The 21152-nt window shown below is 40.9% G+C and overlaps 2 protein-coding genes across 2 annotated transcripts in view; both read left to right on the top strand.

The window, feature by feature from the left end:
- Nucleotides 1-8387: 8387 nt before the first annotated feature.
- LOC134744576 (muscarinic acetylcholine receptor DM1) overlaps nt 8388-21152 on the top strand; it is a 117775-nt gene continuing 105010 nt past the window's right edge. Inside the window, exon 1 of the mRNA XM_063678422.1 lies at nt 8388-8604. The gene's annotated coding sequence lies outside the window, so the exon portion shown is untranslated. The remainder of the gene's footprint in view (nt 8605-21152) is intronic.
- Nucleotides 14586-18433, top strand: LOC134744889 (uncharacterized protein K02A2.6-like). Its single transcript, XM_063678835.1, has 2 exons — nt 14586-16569; nt 16812-18433. The coding sequence occupies exons 1-2, from the start codon at nt 14586-14588 to the stop codon at nt 18431-18433; spliced, it is 3606 nt and encodes a 1201-aa protein (XP_063534905.1).

Here is a 21152-nt window from a genome sequence, read left to right as displayed (position 1 = left end):
GTTCATGAGATTCAGTCTGGTGACAGACAGACGGACAGACGGACAGCGGAGTCATAGTAATAGGGTCCCGTTTTTACCCTTTGGGTACGGAACCCTAAAAAAAACTAACAACACACATTGCAGCAACAAACGTGCAGATGGTGCGTAACAGTAAACTCTTCAATTGAAATTAGAGTACAATCTAGATTTGGGCTAGTGTAGCTACAAGCAAATTTACTCTAGTAGACTGAATCGACAAGACTCGATAAACTTGCATTCTTATCGTTGCCAACACAGGTTCCGGGCGAGTGCGGGGTGTGATGCGACGTAACGGGCGCGGCGCACACCCTCCCACTTCCTCTGGTCCCATTATTATCAAGTGAGAATTTGGTCTTCAATGGGGGATGCCGTTGAAAGGTTACTTATTGTTGATGGTGCACTCCAGACAATGAAATGAAAAAGACAGCATCTTTTGCCTAACTAAAAGGAGGTAAAACCACCCACTTAGTAGCATTTCGTTTCTGTAAGGGTCACAGTTCTAACCTAACCCAACCCACTTTTCTGATAGCAGTTCGGTTCTGTGAAGATCGCAGTTCAAAAAAAAGTCCAGGTCCAAGTTTGGGTCTGGGTCTATAACGAAGAGAATAAATCGCCAAACGTGAACTATGTGTCGTTGAAGAGTTCCATTCTGATCATCATCAGCATTTCCACTTCATCAAATGTCACTTTTTTATGTAAATGCTGGATTTGTTGATGAAAATACAAAAATCACTATATGTATGCCTTTCACATTTGAGGAGTTCCCTCGGTTCCTTACGGATCCCATCATCAGAACTCGAGCTTGACAAAAATGTGTCTTGAAAACATAACTTGCTTAACAAACATAAAGGAGAAGACAAATCGCCAAACATGAACTATGCGTCGTTAAAGAGTTCTATTCTGATATTTCTGATCATCATCAGCTGCTCCACTTCATCAAATGTCACTTTTTTTATGGAAATGCTGGATTTGTTGATAAAAATACAAAAATCACTATATGTATGCCTTTCACATTTGAGGAGTTCCCTCGATTCCTCATGGATCCCATCATCAGAACTCGAGCTTGACAAAACTGAGTCTTGAAAACCTAACTTGCTTAACAAACATAACGAAGAGGACAAATCGCCAAAACGTGAACTATGCGTCATTGAAGAGTTCCGTTCTGATCATCATCAGCAGTTGAACTTCATCAAATGTCACTTTTTTAAATGTAAATGCTTGATTTGTTGATGAATATACTAAAATCACTTTATGTATGCCTTTAACATATGAGGAGTTCCCTCAATTCCTCATGGATCCCTTCATCAGAATTGCGTTTTGACAAAAACAGGACCAATCTGTATGTATTCAAAATCGGTCCAGAAATGACGGAGTTATGGAGTAACAAACATAAAAAAAAAACCGAATTGAGAACCTCCTCCTTTTGAAATCTTGAAGTCGGTTAAAAAGAAAACAATTTATCACATTGAAGCTGGAAAAACCAAACATCTTGACAGGATTTAAGGTATAGGTAGTTAGTGAAAGATATAATTATGCTTGAGTCAACAACTAACTGGGGGGAGGGGGGGGGGGGGGGGGGGTAATGAATTGGTGATAGATAGGCCTCGGTGGGCTTTGCTGTGCTAGGCGGTGAAGATCCCTGAAACAAAATACTGAGATTGCCAGTTGCGTAGGTTTAAGTATGCAAAGTTAGACCTAAGTATCGCACACCAATTAAGTCCTGCATACGCGTCCCTGTCGTCCCTCCTGGGCAATGTTATGGTCCGTTAACGGGCTTTGCTCCTTTTTAAATATACCCTGGGACCATAATAGCCGAGTATGCAGGGCGAAGGCGAGTCTTCGGCGCCGTAAAACCGAACACTTAGCTAAGGGAGACAACCCTGACAGAAAACGCCTAGGCTACCAGAAGCCTTGGGGAATCCTCAAAAAGACTGGCTCTGCGGGCATGAACGCACTGATGGCAGCCCCATCGCATCGTCGTGATCGGGGTGCTGTGGGCTAATCACCTGCACACCCTTAAACTTTTTAAATGATTATGAATTCTTTACAATCGCAAAATAACCGGACTCCTTTAACGACGACTTTTGGCATGAAACAACGGACACGATTTGGATGCTGGAACGTCAGAACCATGACTCGACCTGAACGGCTCCCTCAGGTAGCCAAAGTCATGAAAGACTATGGCATCCACATCCTCGGATTAAGCGAGACGAGATGGAATGGTTTTGGAGAAGAGGCAGCGGACTATGGCACCACTCTTTTATACAGCGGCAAAGAAGACGAGAGCTCGCGACGTGAATACGGAGTGGGCCTTTTGCTTAGCAGTAGTGCCAAAAAGAGTCTTCTGAGCTGGAAGCCAGTATCTGAGCGCATTATTACAGCACGTTTTGACTCCCGAGCTCGAAAAATCAATATTATTCAGTGTTACGCTACAACCAATTCGGCCTCCGATTTAGCGAAAACGGCATTTTACGAGCAGCTGGAATTCACACTCAGGAGCATACGCAAACAAGATATCGTCATATTAATGAGCGATCTAAACGCTAAGATGGGCAATGATAGTACAGGGCGCGAGCATTACATGGGGGACCACGGAGCAGCTGGAGACATAAACGAAAACGGAGAACTCTTCGGCGACCTGTGCTCTGCGCTAAACCTGGTAGTGGGCGGAACTCTCTTCCGGCACAAGGAGTGCCACAAGGTGACGTGGATCTCTCCAGATGGCGTAACACGCAATCAAATTGATCACATTGCGATCAGCCGTTCCTGGAGGTCCTCGTTACTTGATGTGCGGAATCGACGTGGCGCCGACGTGGATAGTGATCACCACCTGGTTCTGGCGGAAGTACGACTTAAGTTGGCAATCCCCCATCGCAAATCTGAGAAGTCGTCCAAAAGATTTGATGTGCAGAAACTCCGGGACCCCGAGTATCGTGAAAACTTCCGCCTATGTCTTCGGAATCAGTACGAGCTTCTGGGGGAACTCGAGGACGAGCAGATGGAGGAGACCTGGACCCGCATTCGCACTGCCTTTACAAACGCCGGCGATAAAGTGCTAGGGTATGCTAATCCAAGGAGGAAGGTCTGGATGTCGCAGAAGCTGTGGCACGCTATTGAAGCTAGGCTTAACATCAAGACCCAATTACTGTCCTCTGTAGAGCCTCAGACGGCCCGCTTGAAGGAAGAGTACGGCACTTTTCGCTCTCTGATAAAGAGAATCGCGCGGCGAGACCGCCGGAGAGCCGCGGACGAGCTGGCAGACCGCGCTAACACCGCCGCTAACCGCAAGAACATGCGCGAATTGTACGACATCACGCGCTCGCTCAGTGGACGTGGTGCTCGTGCAACCAGGAAACCGCTGAAGGCAAGCGACGGTAGCCTGCTATGTACAGCGAGCGAACAGCTGCAACGATGGACGGAGCATTTTACTCAGATATTAGACCAGTCCCAGGCACCGGACCCGGAAGGCAGCACCTCTAGTGAACCTGCCTGGAAGCTGGATATTCCAACTATGCCGCCATTATTTGATGAGGTAGTCACGGCTCTGAAATCCATGAAGCCGGGAAAGTCGCCAGGAATCGATAATGTGCATGTCGATATGCAGGCTGATATCGCCACATCTTCAACGCTACTGTATCCCCTAATAACCCGTATATGGGAAGCTGGACAACTACCCGCCGAGTGGAAGCAAGGACTCCTGGTGAAAGTCCCAAAGAAGGGTGATCTATCGCGGTGACTGGCGCGGCATCACGCTGCTTCCAGCTGCTGCCAAAGTCTTGGCAAAGGTTCTGCTTAATCGCATCGCACCAAAAGTAGCTGACACCCTGCGCGAGGAACAGGCGGGATTTCGCCCAGGTCGCTCCTGCACTGACCACACCAACACCCTACGTATCCTTATAGAGCAGTGTGTCGAATGGCAATCAGAACTGTTTTTGGCCTTCGTCGACTTCGAAAAGGCCTTCGACACTGTGAAGTGGGGCGCGTTGTGGTCAAGCCTAAGTAGGAGGGGTATTCCTACCTGTATCGTCCGTATAATACGCTCCTTATACGAAGGTGGCGCATGCAGGGTGGTCCATGAGAAGGAGCTTGGAGCTCCGATTCAGATTTCAGCCGGAGTAAGGCAAGGGTGCCTCCTATCGCCGCTTTTATTTGTGATTCTCCTGGATGACGTCATGCGTAATGTGGTATCGACACCGAGAGGTATACCTTGGGACACGAACGTGTTGGAGGACTTAGACTACGCGGACGACATCGTGTTGATTTCGCCTACTCTTGCTTATCTAGAAGCTAAACTTGAAGGTCTTAAAGAAGAGGCTGATAGAATGGGCCTTCGAATCAACAGACGCAAGACAGTCAGCATGCGAGTGAACTTAAGTACAACGGATCCGCTATCACTGGGGGGCGAAAGCCTAGACTCGGTGTCCAAGTTTGTGTACCTAGGGAGCGTATTATCCTGCAAAGGTGGAGCGGATGAAGACATCGACAACAGGATAAAGAAGGCGAAGGCTGCGTTCGCTCAGTTAAAGGCTGTCTGGGAGTCAAATGTGCTCACGCGACGTGTTAAACTTTCCCTCTTCGAATCCCTTGTGAAATCAGTGTTGCTTTTTGGCTGCGAAACGTGGAGAGTGACGAAGGGCCTAACGAATAAACTTCAAGTCTTCGCCAACAAGTTCCTCAGGTCGATACTTCGCGTTTTCTGGCCAAAAACTATTCGAAATGAAGACACACACACAGGCAAACACCTATTGGCGAAGAAATCGCGACACGGAAATGGATATGGATAGGACATACTATTCGAAGAGGGGAAACGAATAACGCAACCGTCGCTTTCGGTTGGAAACCGCCGGACGGAAGCCGTGGCTCCGGGCGCCCTGTACACTCTTGGCAGCGGTCCGTCATGAATGAGCTACGAGCGGTCAGGTTGAGCTGGAGCGAGGCCAGAAGGGTCGCTGAAGATAGGAAGGAGTGGCGCGAGTTTGTGAAGGCCCTTAGCACCTCTGGGGTGCCATAGGACAACAACAACAACTAATAAAAACAATCACTTACTGTAAATCATCTTAAATAACATAAATATAATTATAAACTAACTTATTAAATAAAATAATTTTTAAGAAAAAAAACCGACTTCAATGGGGGATGCCGCTGAAAGTTGACTTATTGTTGATGGTGCACTCTTAGATTCACAGATTAGAGACAGCATCTTTTGCCTAATTATGTAGAAAAGGACGTAAAACCACTCATTTTTCTAGTAGCATTTCGTTTTTGTAACGGTCGCAGTTCTAACCTAATCTAACCTACTTTTCTGATAGCATTTCGTTTCTGTAAGGGTCACAGCTCTAACCTAACCTAACCTACTTTTCTTATAGCAGTTCTGTTCTGTGAGAATCGCAGTTCAAAACCCACCCACCCACCTAACCCACTTTTCTAGTAGCATTTCCGGGTCCGGGTCTGGGTCCGGATACGAGTCCGGGTCCGTGTCCGGCTGTCTGGGTCCAAGTTTGGGTCAGAGTTCGGTCCGGGTCCGGGTCCGAGTTGGGGTCCATGTCCAGACCCGGGTCCGGGTCCGAGTCCGGGTCCAAGTTTGGGTCTGGGTCCATAAGGAAGAGAACAAATCGCCAAACGTGAACTATGTGTCATTGAAGAGTTCCATTCTGATCGTCATCAGCGGTTCCACTTCATCAAATGTCACTTTTTTAAATGTAAGTGCTTGATTTGTTGATGAAAATACTATAATCACTATATGTATGCTTTTAACATTTGAGGAGTTCCTTCGATTCCTCATGGATCCCATCATCAGAACTGCTTTTTGACAAAAACGGGACCAATCTGTATATAATAATATATATACTTACAATCAAAAAAAGAATTTTCTAAATAATGACGGAGTTATGGAGTAAGTAACAAACATAAAAAAAAACAAAAGAAAAAAAAACATACAACCGAATTGAGAACCTCCTCCTTTGAAATCTTGAAGTCGGTTAAAAAGTAATCTTACATATATATAAAAATTACCTCATCTGATCACAAAAGGAACACCCCGGTAGTTAGTTAGATATTTGTGTTAATTATCTTGATTTAAAATAAAATTGTAAGCAACTGCAAACATTGCATGAAAGCAACCAGCTTTTTAGGTATTTTATTGTATAAACTGAGAAACAGGTGCAGTCTGACAAATAGTGCTGTGCCGCCATTATGAATCTAGTATAACTGGATCGAGGAATGAGGGGTTGGGGAAATGACCGAACGGGATAGTCTTATGTATGTTTCAGTAGGAGTAGCAGAGAAAGCGATGTTATTGTTTGTCCTTGTCACAGTCTTACATTTTTTTTATTCCCCACCGTAAATTTACTATGGCTTACAAAGCTTCTCGACCAATCATATTGTCGCATTGCGTATGTTCTGTCCCTCACGGGCGCACGCGTATAGCTGATCTATGTAATGCTAGGTCTATGGCAGCCATCAATCAACTAGTCAAATGCGGAGTCCCGAGCTTATTGTCACAGCGTAGCAAATGCTCCATAGAATTTTACGTTGGGCTATAACTACGAGATAACTACAATACTTCTAGTACCTAATGTCAATTAAACTATTGTTTTGCATGTTTTATCGTGTATACTTGCGGCTTAATTTACACAATAAAACATTTTTATCTTTATCTTTAAGTGTTTTAATTTTGATTATAACTCGTAGTTCGCCCCAACTCGTTCGCCAAAAAGTTAGATCAATTGAATGCACCTACCTAGTCGGCAAAGGATTGAAAACCGCGTGCGATTTATTGCAAGTTCTGTGGAGCCCTTCACGGATAGATTTAAGTCCCCATAGCCCCATAGAGATTAAAATAAACTGTATCTGTGGTAACCCGTAAGCTTTCTTGTCAAATGTTAAATATAATACCTACCTATATTTTGAATTTTATTTCGTTTTTAGGGTTCCGTACCCAAAGGGTAAAAACGGGAGCCTATTACTAAGACTCCGCTGTCCGTCTGTCCGTATGTCTGTCTGTCACCAGGCTGTATCTCATGAACCGTGATAGCTAAACAGTTAAAATTTTCACAGATGATGTATTTCTGTTGCCGCTATAACTACAAATACTAAAAACAGAATAATATAAATATTTAAATGGGGCTTCCATACAACAAACGTGATTTTTTTGCTGTTTTTTTCCGTAATGGTACGGAACCCTTCGTGCGCGAGTCCGACTCGCACTTGGCCGGTTTTTTTATAAATCTTGCCCATTATTTTGATATCGTGATTTAAAAAACAATACCTATTATAAATGTGTAAACCGAGCATTCATTTCATATGAATTTACGAAACTCGACCATACTTTCTTGCAAATAAGATGACCAGAATAGCAAGAGCCCTCACAAATAGTTTTTTGGCCTTCTACGCTCTTCTAGCCCTATAACCCCTTGATAATAATTTAATGACTAAAATATAATGCCTTCATCTACACGTTTTCCCAAATTCATTTAAATAAGAAAAAATTTACTGAAGTTTTTGTCCGTCAAACTATCCTCTGATAGTTCAGCTTAAAACATGCTTAAACATTGAGGTAATATGTATACACTAGAGGCGGCCTCTCGAAGAAAATGTTTCCGCACCTAGAAATTGTCACCGCCTACTGGCGAGAAGCCAAAAATAAATATTAAAAATGAAAAATGCCTTTGTGCGTTATGATAATTTATACTAATAATACCTATAAACCGAATAAAAGCAATATAATAACATTCCGCTGCAAAAAACTGTTGTTTTAAGCTCATTTAGATTATTTTGAAATTCGTGTAAAACGTCCGTAATTTTTTCACTAGTACCTATGCGCTACGCCGCACGTCGTAGCCCGTAGCAAAGATAATCCTTGGGAGACATTAGACGCACATATGCATCTTGCAGAAGGAGCGGCATTACACTGCAGGTGGTTTAATCAGTTATACCTAGATATACTTCTGTTCTTCAGAAGGCAATATTACAAAATCTGAAACTTTATTTCACAATATTTCATATTCATTCATAAATCCTACTTGAACGCTCTAACAATTGAAACGGTTAGGCCGCTATTGAATCCATTCAATTTCAGAATCGGCGCACGCTCACTTACAAACGACTAGATTGCCCGTTGGCGGCATCAAATATACGCCCATAAAGTGACAACCGTTGAAACCAGCTCCCCGACCGTCTAACAAGTTCATAAACTGTACAATAGTTACAGGATACTTTTCAGCTGTCAAAGTTATCAGCTATCATCATGTTTACCGTTCAGGTTATCGCGACCTTGTGACCTCTACCATGCGTGCTCTAACCAGAGGGAGCCAGTGAGACCGCAGCCTCCCTAGCCTAATCCAAAAAGTCCTAACTCTAGTCTTTGTAAAGGTTTTTAATGCGCTTTGTTACAAAATGGCGACGCACGTCCGAGCATGCGCTTTGGACCGCCGCCCGGGCTTTCACTCAGTGAATGGAAGACCGCCTAGCAGCGCGAACGTGGGGTGAACAACAGTGTGAGTGAAATGACCATCGCGTGATTCCAGGATGTCTGTGGCCGCGGCCGCTGTGGGGCCCGGCCACTTGCGACCATGTGCGGCGAAATAGGTGAGTCCACACCATACAACCTTTTAAAGAGTTACAATTAGACATCTTACAACTGTAAAGACGCCTTTAATGTGGCTTTACAGGGTCTGTAAGTGATATAAAACGGGCCTACGGATCTTTTAAGTGTTTAATGCCGATGCGGTTTCATCCACTTGACTGATTTTTCACGTTAAGGGTGAGAGAACGGGTATAAAACCGCGTTTTAGTCTTATTTAAGCGCTGATAGTGTCCGTATTTATTGTGATTTTAAGTGTTTTAAGACTTGAAAGACACCCCTAATTAGGGTGGGCGGTTTCGTTCTGTTGGGGAACGATTAATTCTCTCGGTGGTATCGCATTTATCTTGATAACTGACGTTAGTCGGATTCGGTTAGTGGAGATTTGGGGATGAAAAATGGTTCGTTTCATTAATGAAATTGTTAATCCTTTAAATCCAAAGGAGTTTACGCCTTTCCTGATTTATTCGTTCGACAACAGTGATGATTAATTTTGCAAAATATACCTACCTACCTATATAAAGTACAGTTGAGTAATCTTATTTTATCTTTGCAATTATTTCAAAGGAATTATGTTATTAGTCGTAGATCTTGGGTAATTATGACTGTATAATCATTATACTTATTTGTACCCACTGTGACTGTACCAGTACATATATCCGCTTATATCGCATTTTCCTCTGACAACTATAAATTATTTACCTGCGACACTAATTGCTTTTTGCAAGGTCGGCTTCGCATGTTTACCTACTGATTTAAAATACCATGAATCGTGAATACATGTAGTCTCCTAGGTACCTTATAAAATGAGCAAATAATGGTGCAGTCAATAGCATTTGGACCCGTTTTAGCTAGTCATAGGAGTAGATTCGTTAAATTTTTATCCCCAACGGAGTGAGACGGTATTAAACATTGGTGGTGAGACACTGTTTGTTTGCGTGTTTGTGCATACCAATCTCCAAGTCGGATTGTCCGATTCGGTTGCGGTTTCCGGTTAATCTCATGTGATATGGATCATTCTAAATAAAAAGCACTTTCAATGTTCGATGTGTTTCAATTACTAATAACTTGTTTTCACGGTTTAGTACGTAATTTCAAATAAGGAAAATTAGAGATGAAACGATACATGATATTGCCGATAATTTACCGATATCGATGGCTTAATAAATCAAATAAATAAAGAATTATGTACTTAATATGCATAAAACACTCGATTTTGTGAAGTGTAAAAAACTGAATAATCAAAATAAAAGAAAAAGGCCAGATCAAAATCAAAGAAAACATCTATATATTTAGGTAATCATCAAGCAATCAAAGCAAAAGTACCTAAATCAAATTCATTAATTAAAGTTCACTTTTGGTAGATTTTGTTGGAATCAAAGTTTATTAAAATTATTATGAGATAGTCTGTTCGCCAATCATTTTGTATTTGCTCTTTTCGAACTGTGCTATCGGGTGTATTTAAATTGGCCATGCTGATATATCGGCTGATATATCGGTATCGGTATATCGTTACATCCCTAAGGAAAATACCTCTCCCTATAACTGATTCTAGCCTATATCTGATTTTTTTTAATCTTTTAAAACCAGACAAGTGCGAGTCGGACTCGCCCACTGAGGGTTCCGTACAAACTAAACTTTTTTATTTTATTTTTCCCTGTATTTGTAGTTTAAGACAATATTACTTGCCAAAATTCATAGTTCTTTCTAGGTCAACGGGAATTACCCTTATAGGTATTTTGATTCCCTTTTTTGCGTCATAAACGGCCGTATCTTTTTTTTATGTTAACTTACAAGTTTGATTTTTTCGGAGCTTTAAGGGACTGTGGACTTAGTAAGTATATGGTTTTAATTTCAAGTCGATACCTGTTGTGTTCCCGTTGCTTAACAAATCAGCTAGTATTCGCCCCAGTCAACCAGTGTGAGCCTGACCTCCGGACCCGTAATAGTAAACCCTCATCATCATACCAGACTATTATCACCCACTGCTGATCATAGGCCTCTCTTCGAGTACGCCACTTGTCGCGGTCTAATAACATCTAGAAGTGACCCGCAAATCCCACAATCTTATGTGTAGGAATATGCATTGAGTAAAAAAGAGAATCACGTAAGTACCTACACATTGACAGAATGAGTATTGGGGTGTTAAAATAATTAATTAATTTATGAAGTAATTACAATTGTGATGCAGAATTTAATTAATTCTTAATCCTCGATTGATTCTCGGTTGGTTGGTCGATTGCTGGTATGTATAAAGCACATAAATAATTAGTTTCAGTTTTTCGCAACTTGGAAATGATACCAGTTCAATTACAAACTTAAACATTCGTATTTATTTAAATATTTTGCGTGCATGTCACATTAATCGCCCATTATTGTGCATGTTGCATTGTCGGGGATGTTCGCGACGGCTCGCGTGGAATGTTTCTATACTACCATGCGTGCACGCGCAGCATCCCTGGTGCGCCGCGCCGGGTGCGTGGCAGTCCCAACAGCATCCTACGAATGATAGCGGACAGGGTAGACTGTCCCTACTTGTCGCACTGTGAGGGATTGCATTCCCCCATCTGTATTGTATTATTTTAAATCTAAGTTCGTTGTATATACTAACCCCTTAGTTTGTAAGTTCTACTAATATAAATATGTGTCCATGTGTTACACGCAATAAAAATATTCATTCATTCATTAATATTAAATACTAAACTATTTTATCAGGTAAATGTCATTTCCAGTTTTTACCCCCTTTAACCCCGCCAGCCTTATTCACCCCGTTTATCGGTATATATTTACGTATGTAGGTCTACCACTCATCTCAGGCGGTTTGAAAAGCAGTTGCACAGAGAGTACAATACAATACAAATACTCTTTATTGCACACCTCAAAGAAACAATACAAAAAGAAAACAGAAGCAGAGGTAAAAAACAGGTGGTCTTATCGCTAACAAGCGATCTCTTCCATACAACCTTAGTACCTTATATGAAGATGTCGTCCCATGAAAGTTCACTTCTCTTTTTCGTTTTCTCGAGCCATATGTTGTCGTCGCTTGTATTTCCCTCACGATCACCTCACGATACATTTAGCACATAGGTAATTAAAAAAACGGCCTTGTGTGTGTCTGACCATAATGGAGAGTTCCGTACCTTCATTATAATTCTCAAATTTGAGTATAGGCCGGATAGGCCCTCAGTAATGAATGAACCGTTCGACATTCATCCAAACAGCTCGTGTTTCAAATAAAGCCATGAATGACCGAATGACACGACCGAATGAGTCCAATTTCAATTTGGTGTACTCTGCTCCGAAACGTCAAAGTTTTAATGAGATATGTGCGGGGTTAAGCAGAATTTAATAACGCCTAGTAGGTATTCGTGGATCAACAAAGGGTGATGCGACGTAGAAAATTGGAAGGCCGATCGCTGAGTGTTGTGTTGATTTGCTTATATTATGCGTGTTTATCTTCATCGTTTGAAAAACGTTGAGAGGGCGGACAAGTGAATGAAGAGATACGGGTCGCTCTGAATGATATTACTGCGTATTTATATGTGGAATCATTAGCATTACAAATTCATGGTGCACAATGGTGTCAAGTATTAATTCCTTTTTTTACAAGATAGACTTTGATTTTGACCTAGCAAGTTAACATTCCGTAATTAGTGTAATCGCTCTTATCAGTCCACATAACATTATAATGTAAGCTATATGGGTGATTTTTCATAAAAATCTCACTTTTATATGGTTTTATTGTGACAGCGATATTCAAATATGGTACGTTTACTTTTTCACATAAGATTCGGGTCCTCGTAGTATTAGCTTTTTATTTGTAATATTTTCATGGAATTTGTTTCGACCTAATCGTTTATTTGATCTAAATAGAAAAGCAATTAAAAGTTGCTTTTTAATTCCTAAGAATAATTGTACAGTACTGCATACAAATTTCTGTAAATTTGTATGGACGTGGGGTAATGGGGTACCTTATCTCTGCAGCTGACTGTACGTATAACCTACTTGATTTTATTATAGACAGCGCGTGACTAAAGAGTAATAAAGGTAGATAAGTTTCAGACTTGAATAACTAAATAGATATCATACTATACAAAAGAAAAAAGTAACCAAGACCTCTATTGCCCAGTTTTTTCTTTCATACAGTTATGAATGTTATGATATCTATTTCAGTTTATAATTTACAAATATTTCTACTTCTATTAAATCAAATCAAAATGTTTTAGAACATGATTCGATTTATTTTCCTTTTAGGTATGTAAGTTATTTTGCTACGATACATTTGAGTTAGAATAAAGAAAAGATTATATTTACACGCGTCTAAGACACTGACATTAAGGAAGCCGACTGTACAAGTGTACAGGTACGTTGCCCATGAGCATGACTACATTACGAATAAATAAAAGAAGAACGTAATTAGCAAACTCCAAGTTTACTTACATTCATTAAATTGCTCTTACACATGTCGACTTTTTCAGCAGTCAGCCTTTTTAATTGGATTGAAGTGTACTCAGCACAGTAAAATTCCACGAGTTATCCATTGGGCGGAAAATCATACTGACGCAATTTTTTTTAATTAATAATGATGACATCCGATTAATTAAAGCACCTGCTCGTGGTTTCTGTAGTATACTGCACCTGCAGGAGTGGGGGTAGTTGGCTGTTAACCGTGGCGCCGAGCGGTCGTGCCAAGAGTGGTGTAGTGGTGTTATTGTGTATTTTACAAGTGGCGAACGAGGAAAATGTAAGTACATTACAACACTATTAGTTAAAAGGAAAGGGAAGGAACATTAATTAGCTAAAAAGTTGTAGATACGAATGGAAGCGAACTTTATATCGAGGTGTTGTTTATTGGCTATGGAATTGATATAATATGAATAGTAAACAACGGCTTTTACCTATGATGAATAGTTTAGTTGATGGAAAAGGTGATAACTGTTTTGTTTACGAAATTTGCAACGGCAGACGCAGCGCGGGGCAATGATAACTCGATGCATTATTGCACCTGCAACCATAAGTACCTACCTACTAGATGGAAATCAGCTTTCTTAAGTATGTTCGGAAAGTACCGTTAATGAATGATCAGATAATTATTACTGGATTCCTTTCATTAAGTCTATTCTAGTACTTACCTAAGTTATAAAGAGGTTATTAAAGAAAAAACCCTTCATAATATATTGCAACATATTTACCACATTGAAATACCTACGGATTAAATGAACGGTCCTGTGATTGATTGTGGTGCATAATTATTATTACTTCTACACCGCTATTTGTTTAAATGACGCGTGCTACCAAACGGCCAAATAATACAGTATTCGCTTTCATAAGTAAGAAATGTTTGCGGATGTTATTAAATGAAAAGTTATTATCGGTATTTTGACATACACGACGTACTGTATTTAAATAACTAAGATCTTAGGGTAGGTATTTTAAGCGGTCGATACGACGGGCCATGCCGGTACCTACCTATGGCGGGTATTACAGTTACACGTAATGTCAATATGATAGACCATAGTTTCACTGTTGTTATTGTTTGTTGTACGGGTATGAAAGGTCAATTTGACAGACCATGTATGTAGATATTAAAAGTGTAATGGAAGACTTTTATATGGAAGGTCAATATGATAGGCCACGGCTTTGCCCGAGTTAAGTTATATATGAGAGGTCAATTTGATAGACCACATAATAATAAAAGTGATTTGGAAGACTTTTATATGGAAGGTCAATATGATAGACCATGGTTGCTGTAATTAAAGTTAACAGTGTGTTATGAGAGGCTAATTTGACAGGCCGTATATAGAAGTGATTTGGAAGACTTTTATATGAAAGGTCAATTTGACAGACCCTGGTCGTAGATGTTTACGAGATATAGTTGGTCATGTGTGATGTGGTCATGTGGTGAATGTTGATTAGGTACTCAATGGATTCTGTGTAGTTGCAAATTAGACTATACAGAATCACTTGTTGTTGCAGATCGCACCAAATGGCTCAAGTAACATCAACTATTCCAAGTTTAGACCATTTCGACTGTGGAGGCGACCCGGTTTCCGTCGGTGTGAGATGGGAAAAATGGAAACGCGCGCTGGAGATATACTTTCTGGCCGCTAATATTGTCGACGGTGTGGTCAAGCGGGCCACTTTACTACATCTTGGTGGCCTTTCTTTGCAAGATGTCTATTACAATTTGCCGGGTGCTCACGCCGAAGAAGCAGAGGACGTGGATGTCTATAATGTGGCTATGGAAAAATTAGATGCTTATTTTTCTCCTAAGCAGAGTAGATATTATGAACGCTACATCTTTAGACTTATGAAACAAGATGAAGGCGAAAGGTTTGAAGCTTTTCTTGTGAGACTTCGTCAACAGGCTGACAAATGTAAATTTACGGCAAAGGACGAACATTTAATTGACCAAATCATTGAAAAGGGAAATAGCTCTGAATTGCGAAAAAAGATTTTGTCGGCCGGCGATAGTGTCACTTTACACCAAGTGATCACTATAGCTACCACACTGGAGACTGTCAATAGGCAACTAGACACGTTTGGGAAAGCTGGATCATTTAAGGCGGGTGACATAGATAAATCGGATATCAATAAAATTGACACTAAAAAAGTACCAGCTAGAGGTACCGCAAAGACTTGTTACCGATGCGGTAACAACAAACACTTGTCTTTTGCACCCGAATGCCCTGCCAGGGACAAAAAATGTTTGAAATGTGGGATTGTCGGACATTTTAAAGACTACTGTAAAACTAGAAAACGGAAATTTGAACACAAAAAAGATGGAAAATTTGATAAAACAAAAAGGCAAAAGTTTGACAACCCACAAAAGGATACCGAAGAAGTGGACTATGTATTCCATCTAGATGACGATGAGGTTATCAACTGTCAGGTCGGTGGTGTCACTATTGAGATGTTGATAGACTCTGGGTGTAGATGCAATATCATTACTGATGAAACGTGGGAATATTTAAAGAGCCATAACGTGAAAACCTCAAACCAAATCGCAAATCCTGACAAGACATTAGTGGCTTATGGCAGTCAAACGCCGCTGGAGGTAACAGGGAGATTCGAGGCACAGATATACATTCGTGATGCACTTGAAACAACGGCAACCCTATATGTCATTCGAAATGGGTCGCGTAACCTCATGGGAAGGATAACCGCAAAACAACTCGGCGTTCTTCAGACTGGCATACCGGTTAACAACATCAGTACATTTCCTAAATTCAAAGGTGTTAAAATTCAAATTCCAATCGATGATAAGGTAAAACCGGTTAGCCAACCGTATAGAAGGATACCGATACCTTTGGAAGAAAAAGTAAACTCAAAATTGATAGAACTCCAAGAAGCTGATATCATCGAAGAGGTAAACGGGCCTTCGCAATGGGTATCGGCTATGGTACCCGTGCTCAAGGAAAATGGCGACCTTCGAATTTGTATCGACATGAGGAGGGCTAATGAAGCTATTATAAGGGAGAACCACCCTCTTCCTACGATGGATGAATTGCTACCCCATTTCAGACAAGCGAAATTCTTTTCTCGGCTTGACATAAAAAATGCTTTTCATCAACTAGAGATTGACGAAGACAGCAGACACATTACAACCTTCAGCACCAGTAAAGGATTATTTCGGTACAAAAGGTTAATGTTTGGGGTGTCATGCGCGCCGGAAATGTTCCAAAAGGTGCTAGAGAAGATGTTGTTAGGATGTGAAGGTACTGCAAACTTCATCGATGACATCATTATATACGGATCTGATGAAAAAGAACACGATACGCGGCTTAAGAAAGTCCTACAGGTGTTAAAAGACAACGACGTCCTGCTTAATGAATCCAAATGCATTTATAAGACAGATAAAATTGAGTTCCTTGGCCATGAACTCACTGCTAAAGGGGTAAAACCACTCGACAAATATATCCAAGCCATTCAGTCGGCGAAGAGACCAACCAATGTTGAGGAGATTCAAAGTTTTCTCGGATTGGTTAATTATGTGGGGAAGTGGATTCCTAATTTGGCATCATTAACGGAACCCCTTCGTCAGCTCGTACGACTTAAATTAAGCAAAACGACGGACCTTCGTAAATATTGGACTAGCTCCCAAGAACAAGCGTTTGACACATTAAAAAAACGAGGTTGTCAAGCATACAAACGCTGGGCTACTATAATCCGGCTGACAGAACGCAAATAGTAGCTGATGCATCTCCCGTAGGTCTTGGGGCCCTGCTGATACAAATAGGTCAAAATGGTCCCCGTGTCATAGCGTTCGGTAACAAGAGCCTAACCGACTGTGAGAAAAGATATTGCCAGACCGAGAAAGAGGCCTTGGCCCTAGTCTGGGCAGTCGAACATTTTAAAACGTATTTGTTCGGCAAAGAGTTTGAGATTATAAGCGACCACAAGCCCTTGGAAACCATATTTGGTCCCAGATCTAAACCGTGCGCACGTATTGAGCGCTGGGTTCTCCGCTTGCAGGCCTACAAATACAAGGTGATTTACCGGCCAGGCAAGGACAATATTGCCGACCCCATTTCTCGGCTTTGCCAATCAATCAGTCCCAAACCGTTTGACAATGAAAATTATATTAATGCGATCGTACAATACAGCAGGCCGACAGCAGTACCACTAAAAGAAATTGAAGCCGTCTGTGCCACAGATGAAGAAATAATGGCGCTTAAAAGTGGAATGTATGAAAACAAATGGCATGAATCGGTCAGCGCTTATAAAGCCTTCCAAACTGAGATCTGTTTTCAAGGAAATATTCCTTTAAGAGGAAACAAATTGATTATCCCCAAAGAACTTCGAGACAGAGTTCTGGAAGCTGCACATCGAGGTCATCCCGGTATCGTAGCCATGAAGACTCGTCTCAGAACTAAAGTGTGGTGGCCAAAGATAGATCGAGACGCTGAAAACAGAGTTAAGGCCTGTAAAGGATGCACACTCGTTTCAGCACCTAACGCCCCACACCCTATCAAGAGACGAGAGCTTCCAGTCGAACCCTGGATCGATGTTGCGGTTGACTTTTTAGGACCTCTGCCATCAAACGATTACATACTGGTTCTCATCGACTACTATAGTCGCTACAAAGAAATCAAGATTATGCGAAGTATCACGGCTGTAGATACAGTTAGGGTCCTAAAAGAAATATTCTCCCGTTTGGGATATCCTGCGACTCTGACATGCGATAATGGTAATCAGTTTACCAGCCAGACCTTCAAGACTTTCTGTAAGGAATGCAACATTGTAATATACAACACGATTCCTTATTGGCCGCAGATGAACGGCGAAGTCGAACGCCAAAACAGAGATGTACTTAAACGGCTGAAAATCAGCCAAGTAGAGAAAAAGAACTGGAAAGATGATCTCCTAGAATACCTAATTATGTACAACAGCACTCCACACTCCACCACAGGTAAAACACCTTCAGAACTCTTCTTCCGAAGGCAGTTCCGAGACAAAATACCCACAGCGGCTGATATGGAGTGCAAAATATTCGATTCAGATGTAAGAGATAGGGATAAAGAAAAGAAAGAAAAGGGACGGGAATATACGGATAGGAAGAGGAAAGCAGCAGACAGTAATCTAGAAATCGGTGAAAAGGTCTACGTCAAAAACCTAATAAAAGATAACAAACTTACTCCTAACTTTAATCCTGATTCGCGCACTGTTACAGACGTAAGCGGTGGTGATGTTAGAGTAAGGAATGACGCGACTGGAAAAGAATATCGCAGAAATGTTGTTCACCTCAAGAAAGCTGAAACTGGTGAATGGTCTGTTGTAAATAAAAATAGCGAAAGTGCACCCCTACCGGACCAAGATCAAAATGAAGATTAATATGATTGTTGTATTGAATCTATAATTAACTGAAATATAAAAATGTATCGATTTCCAAATAATTGAATGATTACAAGACTGAGCGAATCAATACTCTTTTCTTTTCGTTAAAATAAGGAAGGGATGTAGTATACTGCACCTGCAGGAGTGGGGGTAGTTGGCTGTTAACCGTGGCGCCGAGCGGTCGTGCCAAGAGTGGTGTAGTGGTGTTATTGTGTATTTTACAGTTTCATATCACCACGTCAGCTAGCCATGTCAATTAAAATGTTATATTAAATATATTTTTTGCAGAAACTCACGGGCCTTAACAAACAGAGAGCATTTGTGGCTTTCCATCAGAGAAGGGTCCTTATGCTTCATGACCATAAGGAATGTTTCCATCAGAGTAGGGTCCAGCTACACGTGTATAAGGAACGTTTCCATCAGAGAAGGGTGGGCTGGAATGCAACGTTTGCGTAGGTACATAGTCATCACTTGTGACAATTGCGACGTCACGTCAGTATAATAAGTGTGACGTTTTGAAAAAAAAAACAAAGCAGTGATACACTGATGAAGTGCATAATTATTTTCCATCGTATTTTCACGGAAACGTAGGAACGTGTCTTGCTATTTCAGCCAGTCTCGGTTCAAAAAGTACTGACAATGATGACATTGACTCAACTAGCATGACAAATACGAACGTTTCCGAGAAAATACGATGGAAAACAATTATGTACGTTGCGTGCTGAATAATTTTTTTTATAAAAAAATATAATGTCGTTTCGTTTCTCCCTAGATTTCTTTAATAATTATGGAAGTGTTTTCATTAGGGAGGTATATTAAGTAACTAATGTAAGGGAGCCTATTCGACTGACAGGTTATGTCGGGCCTTTATCACAAGTTTCAAGTAGTCTTTTGACGAAGCTTGACATAACATTCTTACGAGTCAAGTAGGTATCTTACTTCATCTCAAACAAATGAATGAAAATGAAGTTGGTCCTTTTGCGGCATTCTAAGTGTAGTTAATATACTTAAATTGGAGAAAAAAATACTTACTTTGACGTTTTTAAATCTTTGAAGTTTTTATCAAATGCGGCCATACATTGACCATGACCATGTAGCAAGCTGTTATTAATACAATTAGAATCGGCCCCCTGTCCTACTTGCAGTGATTACAGATCACAGTTATGCATGGAATAATTAGTTCGGTTTATGCATTGACACACTAATTTGTAAAGCAAATATTGATAACGAATCGTAATTAAGTACAAAGATGTTGTCATTTAATTATTTTTTTAAATAAAACATCTTTCGGCGCGACTAGAGGGTAACTCAGATTTTTATCTGACGGAAGTACCGCTCAGTAGTGACACACGCATAATAGGACACACGTCAAAGTGCCAACATAGCGATAAACGTTATCGTCAAAGAAGTTTTACTTCAATCGATCGTAAAGATTACACGCACACTTTTTTTTTATTAAGCAGAAACGTTTGCAAATGATACCACAATTACTTTATTATTATGTGTTAAGAAGACGTATGACGAATTCGATAGGTGGTATTGTTGATTAGGCTAGATCACAGCGATACGATACCGATCTGTCAGTGTCAAAAACGTCACTTTTGACACTGACATATCGGTATCATATCGCTGTGATATCTTATAAGCATTGTTCGAATTGGGCCATGATTCATTCAAGTACATTTTGATCAAGTCGCGCGAACCTCCACTCGTGCCTCCCGGCACGGCATACAGTCAACTCAACATCCCTATTGAAAGATAAATAAAAATTAGTTATTGCACTTATATTTAGTGCGGCAGTCATCATGGCGTTGAAGACACGTTTATTCGTGTGCTTGTATGGACGTCCTTTGCGGCCAAAGGGCTGCAAAATTTGAATACCTCGGGGCCCCGTAACTGCTAGGTAAGTACTACGATTAATTATTATTGAATTTTAATTGAACCGAATAGAACATTAGGTAACTCAATTGTTACCAAAATCGACATCGTCACATTCATCACTAGGTAAAATAAGTATCCAAAAGGTTAGCAGAGGTCACCGATGACCGCAGAGCTGACAGCTTCCTCGCTTAAAGAATTAGTCTAGCCACAGAATACAACTAGTTCTGTGAATATAAGTGAAGCATGCATTGTAACATTTGTAACACATCACATCGATAAAGCTTTTATCCACGGGGATAAAACCGCGGAACTAATGAGGTTCGACACGCACTTATGCGCTGTCCGTAGAGTTAATGGTCCACCGGGAATACTGACGCACGGTCAATGTCGAAAATAAGTGTACATAAATCGCTTTTATTACAAAGGAATAAGGTGCATAAGTGTAGCGATATATTTTGCGTCGATTGAATAAACAGCAACATAGTTACATATAAGATGTGCTTTACAACATAGATACAGTAGGCCGAGCACATGATTGGCGCGACTAGACTAGGTACCCGTCTTTTACTAACTGTATAAATTAAAGGGGGACGGGTAGTCTATGTCGCGGCGATATACTCTCGCGCCAATCATGTGCTAGCCCGGCTGTTCTCGCTCTATTCATAAACGCTTCATAATACGCACATGTACTTAAATTGAACCTTAAAACCACCACGATACAGCCGCTATTTAAAGGACTTTGTTACTTTGGCACGCGCTCAGACACAATGGCTGAACGCTCCCACACAAGAAACAATGGCTTTTGCTTAACAGATTAGGGTCTTAGGCATAAAAA

The sequence above is a fragment of the Cydia strobilella genome, chromosome 10 (assembly GCF_947568885.1).
Source record: "Cydia strobilella chromosome 10, ilCydStro3.1, whole genome shotgun sequence".
In the NCBI taxonomy this organism is placed as follows: domain Eukaryota; kingdom Metazoa; phylum Arthropoda; class Insecta; order Lepidoptera; family Tortricidae; genus Cydia; species Cydia strobilella.
The sequence above is the reverse complement of the archived record's forward strand: the minus strand, read 5'-3'. Positions and strand labels throughout refer to the sequence as shown.

What these genes read in the sequence shown, in the direction of transcription:
- LOC134744889 (XM_063678835.1), top strand. Translation starts at nt 14,586, where the DNA reads ATGGCTCAAGTAACATCAACTATTCCAAGTTTAGACCATTTCGACTGT. An exon ending in CAATGTTGAGGAGATTCAAA is followed by an intron (nt 16,570 to 16,811) that starts GTTTTCTCGGAT and finishes CATCTCCCGTAG; the next exon opens with GTCTTGGGGCCCTGCTGATA.